General features: G+C 43.6%; 1 protein-coding gene across 1 annotated transcript in view; it reads left to right on the top strand.

Annotated features, from left to right (window-relative positions):
• Positions 1-13,266, top strand: part of LOC137064736 (anoctamin-1) — a 54,539-nt gene that overhangs the window by 847 nt on the left and 40,426 nt on the right. The window contains exon 2 of the mRNA XM_067436227.1: positions 5,980-6,141. Coding sequence (XP_067292328.1) covers positions 6,037-6,141 — 105 coding nt within the window. The 5' untranslated portion in view covers positions 5,980-6,036. The remainder of the gene's footprint in view (positions 1-5,979; positions 6,142-13,266) is intronic.

Genomic DNA, 13,266 nt, shown 5'->3' with positions numbered 1-13,266 from the left:
TTATGAATGATATCTGATGCATGACTCTCATGTTTGAACAGAAAGGACAAAAACTACACTAACCATATTTCAGAGTGCTTATGAATCTGTACATAGATGTGTTTTAATCCCATATTAACTGCATTTAAACTATAACACATGTTCATTGCAGATAACATCCAGTTCAGAGTCAATGTCAGACTATATTCACAATTAGGTATCTTCTTCTAAAGTACAGTATTTCCATAATCAGTGCTCATTTGGGGAAATCGTAAGCCTTGTTTAATACTGAAGTGTGTAACGGTCAGAAATGCACAATCCCTGTGGCACACACACACACACACACACACGAGGTAATGTGTCCTAGACGGCGATCAGCTTTGTTTTTACTCTCGATGTGGTCATATAATGCCTCACTAATTCCTTAAGTGTTACCTAGAGTCGTTATTCAGGAACGTCTAGAGATCTGGAGCATTATTTTAAAGTGGAAAACACTGTCAGATCACTAGTGGTTCTTAAAAATGATCATTTGTTACTCTGAATAAAGTAATGCATCACTAATTCCTCAAGAACCCAATCACTCTTCAAGGACTACTGGAGATCTGGACCACTATTATACAGTTAAACCCATATTCTCCTCTTTATAATGATGGTCCAGATCACCAGTAGCTCCTGCATAATGACTCTAGATAACACTTCAGAAATTAGTGATGACTTTTATGACTTTATTCAGAGTAAAGAATATGATGAATTACATCTCAGACACACAATATGATATTTGGTTGATAGTTATTAATGAGGCTAATCTCAGTCATTAATTATTGATTACTTAATAAGGAACTATCTCCTAAATTCGATATCATTCAGCGATTAGTTGAGCTGGTGTCTGTATTAGTTAATAGCGGTAGCTTAAGTGTTAATGTAGTGCTACGCATTAGTCCTGCTTTACTTCCTGCAGAGTTATCGATTAATAACGGACCATTATTCTAATGTGTTACCTGTGAGACTATATTCACAATTAGATATCTTCTTCTAAAGTATTTCCATAATCAGTGCTCATTTGGGGAAATCGTAAGCCTTGTTTAATACTGAAGTGTCTTTAATACTGAAGTGTACAGCCTTGTAAACAATACAGCCTTGTTTAATACTGAAGTGTGTAACGGTCAGAAATGCACAATCCCTGTTGCACACACACACACACGAGGTAATGTGTCCTAGACGGCGATCAGCTTCCTAACATCATTACTCTTCTCCACTCGGTCAGATAGAGTAAAGTCCCAGTCAGTCAGTCAGAGCTGAACTGATTCTGCTCGTCTCTAACCCATTGTGTGCCTGAAGCATTCATGAGGACCGTATGTGTGACCCTTGAGCAGAGCTTGGACTGGCCACTCAAGGACGTTCACCTTCAGGTCAGTGTCTGCTGGAAAATGACCGGTCTCAGTGGATGCTTTTCCTCTAGAGCTTTTCTTATGAGGTTTGAACTGCCTTCACTACAGACGTGACTGGAGTTTGTGCTAAGGGTTGTTAGACGAAGCCACTGGAATAAGTCAGTATGGGGTGCGTTTCCCGTGCAACGTAGCAACTCACGGCTGAGCTACCAAAGTACGTGCATTGCTGAATAAATCAACGGGTCACGACTGTTTCCCCAAACCGTACTGCCGTATCTGTCGCTCAACCTACTGTGATGCAAGTGACTGCAAAAGAGCCCACCACCACGTCTGTATGATGCTCTGGTGCTGAGATATGACTTATTAATGTTGATATATGGTTGCTAGGGTACTGTAAATGGTTGCTAGGGTGTGGCTATACAGTTTATTGGGTGATATTTAAAGACAATTTGCCAGTCTGAGTCAAAAGAGCCAAACTCTGTATTTCTACAATGCTCTGGTGCTGAGATATGGCTTATTAGTGTTGACATATGGTTGCTAGGGTTCTGTAAATGGTTGCTAGGGTACTGTAACTGGTTGCTAGGGCATTGTTATGTCACGTTGGTTAATGATGTCATGCAGGTGGTGGAGTAATAACCGCTTTTAATTATTTTGTTTGAGTTTTTTACTATGAATTACGGACATCAGGAGTAATTCTCATTTTTCTGTTATTTTGCTTTATTTCCAGATTGAATCATGTGGTGCGATGTTGTAACGATTGAGTTAAATGCACATGAACGCCACCATAAAGTCATATTCCAGTGGGAAGCTCGAGCTTTCTTTAAGTCCCCATCTTTACGAGTCGAGGGCGTCAGTGAGAAACATGGCAGAATACCACTGTACTTGTATTTAGAAGCGATATTGTCAGGCTTTTCTATTTACTGTCACAGCTATGATAGCATTATAATTAGGGGTGTAACGATTCGTTTAAACAATGATTCGATTCGTATCACGATTTCAGGTTGTCGATACGATTCAAGGACGATATTGGTTCATTTAAAACGATACGATCCGAAACGATTCAGTGACTTGAAATCGATTCAGTAAATTTTTAGCCAAAAATTTCAGTGTGACTGAAATAAACACGTGCAGGTGAAGTTTCCTCGATTCCTGTTGTTTTGTTTTAAGGGAACCAGGTATCAATTAATTATGGATATAAACAAACAAGTAAAGAATTAATGGCAAATGTGTTCACATTTTATTTGAAGTGCAACCAACAGTTTAGGCTGAATTAACAGGAAGTTAACCTTTTCTTCTCATTTTCAATAAAAGTACAGTAAGTGCAACCAACACACTACTACTGCTACTTCTGCTGTTTTTCAAAAGAAAAATATTACAATATTATTATCAAAAATAAAGTGCATCTAACATCTCTTCAGGTTTAATTAACAGTAGGTTTACCTGTTACTTTTGCTGTTGTTTTTCAACATAAAAATAATACAAATATAATATTAATATAAAAAATAAAGTGCGACCAGCATCTCTTCAGGTTGAATGAGCAGAGACTGAACCTGCTGCTACTGCAAACAGCGAGAGACTCCTTTAGAACATCTCCATCTTTACTAAAGCCAAAGTGTTTTCTCACACTGGACCGCTATGCTGGCCTGATCATTTCCCGCTCGTTGGCTTCTCCTCTGTCATCCGCCGTAGGTTTAGTTTTCTTTGCGCGGCTGCTGGCGCGTGCGGCTGACGTCACATATAGGCAGACTGAGTAACGTTTAACACCTTTATCATTAAAAGTGCTAAGAGAAAACATCCAGATAAAGTCTGACGTGCTTAAATCAAATGTGTTATTTCCTATTATCGATACAATCGATCGATTACCTTTTAAAACGATATTAGATCAATATATGTCGTCCGGAAGGCCAACTTGCCGAGCACAGATCGATGTAGTTGGATCATAGGAATATAAATCGATACATCGATGTAGTAGATGAATCGTTACACCCCTAATTATAATATAACAATATAATATGTAAAAGTTACGTTAACAGTAGCTTCATAAATTAATTAATAATTTATTTTAAACAAAAAATTATTTATTAAAAAAATTTTTTTTTTTTAAAACACACCTGGTTTGGGTTAGGGTTTGGTTACTTTAACAAACCCTAACCCTAGATTTCAAGAACTTTGCTGTATTTTTGTGTAATTAATTTAGAGAAAGTACTCCGCCATCTTACTCCGACTTGACTTGAACACACATGAGGTCGTAAACACGAACTTCCCAGGAGGATTGATCGCACCATTATTGAGAACATGCTCCAATCCAGACTCTTCCTCTTGGTGTGTTGGTGTGATTCAGTCGTTAAAATACACTCGTCCTTACGCACTAGAGCACGGACGCACATGCACACTGACAAACTAAAGATGCGAATGACATTTGTGTGTATTTAAAATCAAATAGATTGCACAGCTTGCTTATTTGGCTCAAGATAAGGATTGATTGAGTCCATGTCATGCAGAAACTCTTCTAACCACAGGACGAGAGCTCAGACCACACATCTGTGCGATGCTGTTTGTGAATGACCGTTGGAACCATGGTTTCTGGACACACAGACTCGTTGAAGTACGCTGATAATGACGGCGAGCATAGCTAGACAACAATGCTTTTGGGAAACACACCCCAGGTCATTTGAATGATGAAAACTTGCCCGTAAACATCTCAGGGCCTTTTGGTGAGCGCGTGTGAATCATCATGTACAGCCCACAGTTATGCTCATAGTTCATGTGCACATGATGGATGGATGGATGGGTGGCTGGGTTTGTGAATGGGTAGATGTTTTGGAGAGGTGGATGGGCAGGTGGGTGTGTGGATGAATAGATGGATGTGTGGATCGGGTGGGTGGATGGATGAATAGATGGGTGGGTGGGTGGATGGATGGGTTTGTGAATGGGTAGATGGGTGGAGGGGTGGATGGGTGGATGGACAGGTGGGTGTGTTGCTGGATAGATGGATGTGTGGATCAGGTGGATGGATGGGTGGCTGGATGGATGAATGGCTAGATGGATGGATAGATGGATAGGCAGGTGTGTATGTGGATGGATAGATAGACAGATTGATGGATGGATGGATGGATGGATGGATGGATGGATGGATGGGTGGGTGGCTGGGTGGATGGATGGATGGATGGGTGTCTGGATGGATGGGTGGGTGGGTGTCTGGATGGATAGAAGGATGGACAGGTGAGTGTGTGGATGGATAGATGGGTGTATGGATGAAAGGATGGATTGATGGATGGATGGATGGGTGTGTGTGTGTGTGTGTGTGTGTGTGTGTGTGTGTGCATGGATGGGTAGGTGGGCAGTGATCAGCAGTAGCCAATCAGCTTGTGCCATGTGGTGATGACGTGATTGCATGTAAAGAACTAGATATGGATTTTTCATTTGGTTTATTTAATCCATTGAGATTACGTGAATGATTTTGTGTAAAGTTGTGCTTTGCATGGTGCTGGATTGGGAAATAAATGTTGAAATAGTTTTATGTCATGCATCTTTAAGAGCGATTAGTTCAAGAACAGGAATTACAGGAGTTTGGTTGCTTCACAACAAAGACCTTTAAGATGTTTCTCTTTATGAGGGCTTCCAAACATAACCCTCATCCAAAGTCCATTCATGAGAGGTCAGGAGAGTGTAGCAATACATTTTCCTGATCATTTTGACTCGATTAATGCTAGGTTCTTTTGACTTTTGAGGCATTTTTCATATATATATATAATGTCCAAATATGTCAGATTATGATCAATAAGTTTCATTATAAGTGTTGTATTATCCTTTAGTTCTTTGGTCACCAGTCATCTAGTATTAGGAGTATTGAGTTAGGTAATGCTGAAAGCTGGTCACCTCAACTGGACAACCATTGTCATTTTCATTCTTCTTCGCTGGTGTGGACAAAATAACTAAGGCTTCATTGGCTTCAGTGGATCCATCATGGAAGAAGCTTTAACATCCATGGAATTTTTCCATTGCACAAAAGGTTCTTTATAGTAAACGTTTAGTGTATTATGTGAAATGTTCTGCACACTCGGGAAAATTGAAACATTTTTAGTTTTATTCTTTATTTATTAGACATTTTACTATTTACAACAAGCCCAATATCCGCCCTCAATCATAAGATATATAAATAAGACTTAATAAAATGTAAATAGATAAATACATTTGGAAAATAAGTAAATAAATATGAAAACAACAAAATATATATATATCGAGTACATTTCAAGATTTTAACATTTTTGTTCAAATGTTAATAAGGTCCATTCAAACCTGTTTGTCCTTCTGGTGGCGCTGTGCACTTTAGATGTGGTTCACTCCAAAAGGGCAGTGTCCAGCAGATAGGACATCCAAGTAGACATATCTGGGGTAGATGATTTTTTAAGAACTGATCACTGAAAGATTCTTTGAGGAACCAAAAATATTTCTTCTATGGCATTAAAGAGAAAACCTCTTTTATTTTAAAGAGTCATCAGTAAAGACAACTGGCAGTTCTGTTTTTTTATTTTTATTTTTAACATTCAGATGGAATTGGTAATTGTAGTTGTGACGTTTACCTGTATTTCATGTTGTTTTTTGTCTACAGGTTAAACTCTGATCCACAATCCATTGGAGATCAGTGCAGGAAACACAAACGGCCATCATGAACCATGAGCAGTTCCCTTCTGTACCGATCAAAAACAAGCAAATGAACATCGTCAGTATCAAAGCCATTGAAGATATTGGCTATGATCTTCCAGATTCTATAGTAAGTTTGTTTTTAAGTCCATTTAAATTCATGTACATGTTTTATACAAGTAAAACGTTTTACTTTGATGCTCAAAATGATTGCCAGTATGCAAGACAACACACTGAGGCACTTGCCTCATAAACATAAGAAGTCTCTATAGATGACATATAATAAAAACTTGTTTCCAAAAATTAAAAAGATAATTGCGACATTTATTTCACCATTTTCATGTTTTTCTCAGAAAGGCTAGTTTATTTGTTTGTACTTCAGAGTTTCTATTTAAACTCAGAATTACAAGATATAGTCAGAATTGTAAGTTGTAAATTCACAATTGTGAGAAAAATTCAGAATTACAAGAAAAAAAACTGAATTGTGATATAAACTAAAAAATGTGAGAAACTTCAAGAAAAAGTCAGTTTATAACTCGCAACTGCAAGAAAATTAAGAACTGAGGTTTAACGTCAGAATTGCGAAAAAAAGTTGTGAGAATTGCAAGATTGTCATGAGTTGTGTCTAGAATAACTTCAAAATACTTTTGTTTTCATGCAGAATGAATGAGATACTTTTAATTAAACACCAAGACCATAAAACACTACACACATAAATAGTGACGTTACATTGATGAAGCAGAACTATAGAAACGCTAAAATACACGGGGAATGATCATTAGCAAAACAGAGAAGAGGTGTGCGCTAATCAGAAAGCTTAGCAACAAACAATGAACAAGAACTAAGGCAAGACAGAACATGACAATGAATCTAAACAAGACATGATCGTGACATTACCCTGAAAAGCCCATTCTCACGCTGCAAATGCCCAGCAGATGCGGGAGAGGGTTCTAGAGGTGAATGTGGTGCAGATAAAGACAGATACAAGATGACAGATGGAAACACCACAGTGGAGATGATGGAGAGATAAGCCAAGGTAAGAACCAGAGGATGACCCAGAGCAGAGCCAGGATGAAGGCCCATGGCAGATCGAATGGAGGATGGAGCCAGGAGTCCAACCCACTGAGCTGATGATGTGAATGGTGGAGGAACATGGACTTGGCTGACTGGGGCGGAGGCAATGTGATTGAGGCCCCAGTTCTGTCCCAATATGAGAGACAGAACTGGGGGGGGGGGGGGGGGGAGCCCAGAAGAGCCAAAGGGGTCGAGGATCAAGGTGGAGCTGGAGATGCGGTAGTCCTAAGTAGAGCCAGAGAGGACGGGACCATTAACGATGAAGGAGACTTGAAGCTGGATGGGACCATTTGCCATGAAGGAGACTTGGAGCTGGATGGGACCATCCACGATGAAGGAGATTTGGAGCTAGATGGGACCATTCAATCAATCAATCAATCAATCAACTTTATTTATATAGCACTTTTACAATCACGGTTGTGTCAAAACAGCTTCACAGTGTCAAACAGTGTCATATTGCAACAAAATTAGATTTGGCTGTGCAGTCGTTCTGGAGAAAAAAGTGATGTTATCAGCTTATTTTAATTTATCATATAGTGACAATGTTGGCAAATCCGTACTATAGTTTAGAGAATTAAATAAAACCTAATTCATACATTTTATTTGTACGATGAAGCCTCACGATGAAGGAGGCTTAGAGCTGGATTGGACCATCCATGATGAAGGAGGCTTAGAGCTGGATGGGACCATTCACAATGAAGGAGACTAAGAGCTGGATGGGACCATCCATGATAAAGGAGGCTTAGAGCTGGATGGGACCATTCACGATGAAGCAGGCTTAGAGCTGGATGGGACCATTCATGATGAAGGCGGCTTAGAGCTGGATGGGACCATCCATGATGAAGGAGGCTTAGAGATGGATGGGATCATCTGTGATGAAGGAGGCTTAGAGATGGATGGGACCATCTGTGATGAAGGAGGCTTAGAGCTGGATGGGACCATTCGCGATGAAGAAGGCTTAAAGCTAGATGAGACCAATCATGATGAAGGAGGCTTAGAAATGGATGGGACCATTCAGGATGAAGGAGGGTTAGACCTGGATGGGACCATTCACGATGAAGGAGGCTTAGAGCTGGATGGGACCATTCATGATGAAGGCGGCTTAGAGCTGGATGGGACCATCCATGATGAAGGAGGCTTAGAGATGAATGGGATCATCTGTGATTAAGGAGGCTTAGAGATGGATGGGACCATCTGTGATGAAGGAAGCTTAGAGCTGGATGGGACCATTCGCGATGAAGAAGGCTTAAAGCTAGATGGGACCAATCATGATGAAGGAGGCTTAGAGCTGGATGGGACCATTCAGGATGAAGGAGGGTTAGAGCTGGATGGGACCATTCATGATGAAGGAGGCTTAGAGCTGGATGGGACCATCTATGATGAAGGAGGCTTAGAGCTGGATGGGACCATCTGTGATGAAGGAGGCTTAGAGCTGGATGGGACCATCTGTGATGAAGGAGGCTTAGAGCTGGATGGGACCATCTGTGATGAAGGAGGGTTAGAGCTAGATGGGACCATTCATGATGAAGGAGGCTTAGAGCTGGATGGGACCATTCACAATGAACAAGGCTTGGAGCTGGATGGGACCATTCACGATGAAGGAGGCTTAGAGCTGGATGGGACCATTCATGATGAAGGAGGCTTAGAGCTGGATGGGACCATTCACGATGAAGGAGGTTTAGAGCTGGATGGGACCATTCACGATGAAGGAGGCTTAGAGCTGGATTGGATCATCTGTGATGAAGGAGGCTTAGAGCTGGATGGGACCATTCAGGATGAAGGAGGCTTAGAGCTGGACGGGACCATCTGTGATGAAGGAGGCTTAGAGCTGGATGGGACCATTCAGGATGAAGGAGGGTTAGAGCTAGATGGGACCATTCACGATGAAGTAGGCTTAGAGCTGGATGGGACCATTCATGATGAAGGAGGCTTAGAGCTGGATGGGACCATTCACGATGAAGTAGGCTTAGAGCTGGATGGGACCATCCACGATGAAGTAGGCTTAGAGGTGGATTGGACCATTCACAATGAAGGGAGCTTAGAGCTGGATGGGACCATTCACGATGAAGGAGGCTTAGAGCTGGATGGGACCATTCACGATGAAGGAGGCTTAGAGCTGGATGGGACCATCCGCGATAAAGGAGGCTTAGAGCTGGATGGGACCATTCACGATGAAGGAGGCTTAGAGCTGGATGGGACCATCCACTTTGAAGGAGGCTAAGAGCTGGATGGGACCATTTACGATGAAGGAGGCTTAGAGCTGGATGGGACCACTCACGATGAAGGAGGCTTAGAGCTAGATGGGACCATTCATGATGAAGGAGGCTTAGAGCTGGATGGGACCATCTGTGATGAAGGAGGCTTAGAGCTGGATGGGACCATCCAAGATGAAGGAGGCTTAGAGATGGATGGGATCATCTGTGATGAAGGCGGCTTAGAGATGGATGGGACCATCTGTGATGAAGGAGGCTTAGAGCTGGATGGGACCATTCGCGATGAAGAAGGCTTAAAGCTAGATGGGACCATTCATGATGAAGGAGGCTTAGAGCTGGATGGGACCATTCAGGATGAAGGAGGCTTAGAGCTGGATGGGACCATTCACGATGAAGGAGGCTTAGAGCTGGATGGGACCATCTGTGATGAAGGAGGCTTAGAGCTGGATGGGATCATCTGCGATGAAGAAGGCTTAGAGCTGGATGGGACCATTCATGATGAAGGAGGCTTAGAGCTGGATGGGACCATTCACAATGAAGGAGGCTTAGAGCTGGATGGGACCATTCACGATGAAGGAGGCTTAGAGCTGGACTCGGCCAATTGCCATAAAGGAGACTTGGAGCTGAATAGGACCATCCATGATGAAGGAGACTAGAAGGGACACTGGAGAACTGCAAAAGTCACAATTACAAGGCTTAGAGCTGGATGGGACCATTCACGATGAAGGAGGCTTAGAGCTGGATGGGACCATCCACGATGAAGTAGGCTTAGAGGTGGATTGGACCATTTATGATGAAGGGGGCTTAGAGCTAGATGGGACCATTCACGATGAAGAAGGCTTAGAGCTGGATGGGACCATTCACGATAAAGGAGGCTTAGAGCTGGATGGGACCATCCATGATGAAGGAGACTTAGAGCTGGATGGGACCATCCATGATGAAGGAGACTTAGAGCTGGATGGGGCCATCTGTGATGAAGGAGACTTAGAGCTGGATGGGACCATCTGTGATGAAGGAGACTTAGAGCTGGATGGGACCATCCACAATGAAGAAGGCTTAGAGCTGGATGGGACCATTCACGATAAAGGAGGCTTAGAGCTGGATGGGACCATCCATGATGAAGGAGACTTAGAGCTGCATGGGACCATCTGTGAGGAAGGAGGCTTAGAGCTGGATGGGACCATTCATGATGAAGGAGGCTTAGAGCTGGATGGGACCATCTGTGATGAAGGAGGCTTAGAGCTGGATGGGACCATCCACAATGAAGAAGGCTTAGAGCTGGATGGGACCATCCACGATAAAGGAGGCTTAGAGCTGGATGGGACCATCCATGATGAAGGAGACTTAGAGCTGGATGGGACCATCTGTGATGAAGGAGGCTTAGAGCTGGATGGGACCATTCATGATGAAGGAGGGGTGGGACCATTCACGATGAAGGAGGCTTAGAGCTAGATGCGACCATCCACAATGAAGAAGAAGGCTTAGAGCTGTATGGGACCATCTGGGATGAAGGAGGCTTAGAGCTGGATGGGACCATCCGTGATGAAGGTGGCTTAGAGCTGGATGGGACCATCCGTGATGAAGGAGGCTTAGAGCTGGATGGGACCATCCGTGATGAAGGTGGCTTAGAGCTGGATTGGACCATCCATGATAAAGGAGACTTAGAGCTGGATAGGACCATCCATGATGAAGGAGGCTTAGAGCTGGATGGGACCATCCATGATGGAGACTTAGAGCTGGATGGGACCATCCATGATGAAGGAGACTTAGAGCTGGATGGGACCATCCACGTTGAAGGAGGCTTAGAGCTGGATGGGACCATTCACGATGATGGAAGCTTAGAGCTGGATGGGACCATTCACGATGAAGGAGGCTTAGAGCTGGATGGGACCATCCACTTTGAAGGAGGCTAAGAGCTGGATGGGACCATTTACGATGAAGGAGGCTTAGAGCTGGATGGGACCATTCACAATGAAGGAGGCTCAGAGCTGGATGGGACCATTCATGATGAAGGCGGCTTAGAGCTGGATGGGACCATCCACGATGAAGGAGGCTTAGAGCTGGATGGGACCATCCATGATGAAGGAGGCTTAGAGATGCATGGGATCATCTGTGATGAAGGAGGCTTAGAGATGGATGGTACCATCTGTGATGAAGGAGGCTTAGAGCTGGATGGGACCATTCGCGATGAAGAAGGCTTAAAGCTAGATGGGACCATTCATGATGAAGGAGGCTTAGAGCTGGATGGGGCCATTCAGGATGAAGGAGGGTTAGAGCTGGATGGGACCATTCATGATGAAGGAGGCTTAGAGCTGGATGGGACCATCTGTGATGAAGGAGGCTTAGAGCTGGATGGGATCATCTGCGATGAAGAAGGCTTAGAGCTGGATGGGACCATCTGTGATGAAGGAGGCTTAGAGCTGGATGGGACCATTCATGGTGAAGGAGGCTTAGAGCTGGATGGGACCATTCACGATGAAGGAGGCTTAGAGCTGGATGGGACCGTTCATGATGAAGGTGGCTTAGAGCTGGATGGGACCATTCATGATGAAGGAGGCTTAGAGCTGGATGTGACCATTCATGATGAAGGAGGCTTAGAGCTGGATGGGACCATTCATGATGAAGGAGGCTTAGAGCTGGATGGGACCATCTCTGATGAAGGAGGCTTAGGGCTGGATGTGACCATTCATGATGAAGGAGGCTTAGAGCTGGATGGGACCATCTCTGATGAAGGAGGCTTAGAGGTGGATTGGACCATTTACGATGAAGGGGGCTTAGAGCTGGAAGGGACAATCAACAAAGAAGGAGGCTTAGAGCTGGATGGGACCATCTCTGATGAAGGAGGCTTAGAGCTGGATGGGACCATTCATGATGAAGGAGACTAAGAGCTGGATGGGACCATTCATGATGAAGGAGGCTTAGAGCTGGATGGGACCATTCATGATGAAGGAGGCTTAGAGCTGGATGGGACCATTCAGGAGGAAGGAGGCTTAGAGCTGGATGGGACCATCTGTGATGAAGAAGGCTTAGAGCTGGATGGGACCATTCACGATGAAGGAGGCTTAGAGCTGGATGGGACCATTCATGATGAAGGAGGCTTAGAGCTGGATGGGACCATTCATGATGAAGGAGGCTTAGAGCTGGATGGGACCATCCACGATGAAGGAGGCTTAGAGCTGGATGGGACCATTCATGATGAAGGAGGCTTAGAGCTGGATGGGACCATTCATGATGAAGGAGGCTTAGAGCTGGATGGGACCATCCACGATGAAGGAGGCTTAGAGCTGGATGGGACCATTCACGATGAAGGAGGCTTAGAGCTGGATGGGACATTCACGATGAAGGAGACTTAGAGCTGGATGGGACCATCTGTCATCTGGTTTTGTGAAAGATCAGTGTATCCAAAATGAGTAATGTTAACGTTAGAGGGCAATTGTGGAGCAATGAGGAGGTAAAGTGCCTCATCAATATTTGGTCCGACGAGCATGATGAAGGAGGCTTAGAGCTGGACTCGGCCATTTGCCATAAAGGAGACTTTGAGCTGAATAGGACCATCCATGATGAAGGAGACTAGATGGGACACTGGAGAACTGCAAAAGTCACAATTACATTTAAAAATATATATTTATTCCGTGGCGGAAACAGGTTTCCATATTACAGAGATTTTACAGAGGTAAAAATTACATACCTAGTTATGTGGACATAATTCCCCCAGTATCCTTTACTCAGACTGAGCTGATGTGTGTGAGTGAGGGCATCTTGGTAGCTTTGATGTATGGCTTTATAGTTGAGTCTAATATTAGCTGCTGGCTCCTCTCACTCCTCTCAAGTAACAACAGGGATCAGTTGGTGACCTGCGGCTTGCTTCAACCTTAAAGACAGAAAGAACAGACAGACAGAGAACAGAGTTGAAAATTAGGGGAGTGTGAGAACAGGTCGGAGGCAGGTTTTTTTCTGGGATTGGGAGA

Source organism: Pseudorasbora parva, chromosome 25, assembly GCF_024679245.1.
Source record: "Pseudorasbora parva isolate DD20220531a chromosome 25, ASM2467924v1, whole genome shotgun sequence".
Taxonomy (NCBI): Eukaryota; Metazoa; Chordata; class Actinopteri; order Cypriniformes; family Gobionidae; genus Pseudorasbora; species Pseudorasbora parva.
The sequence above is the reverse complement of the archived record's forward strand: the minus strand, read 5'-3'. Positions and strand labels throughout refer to the sequence as shown.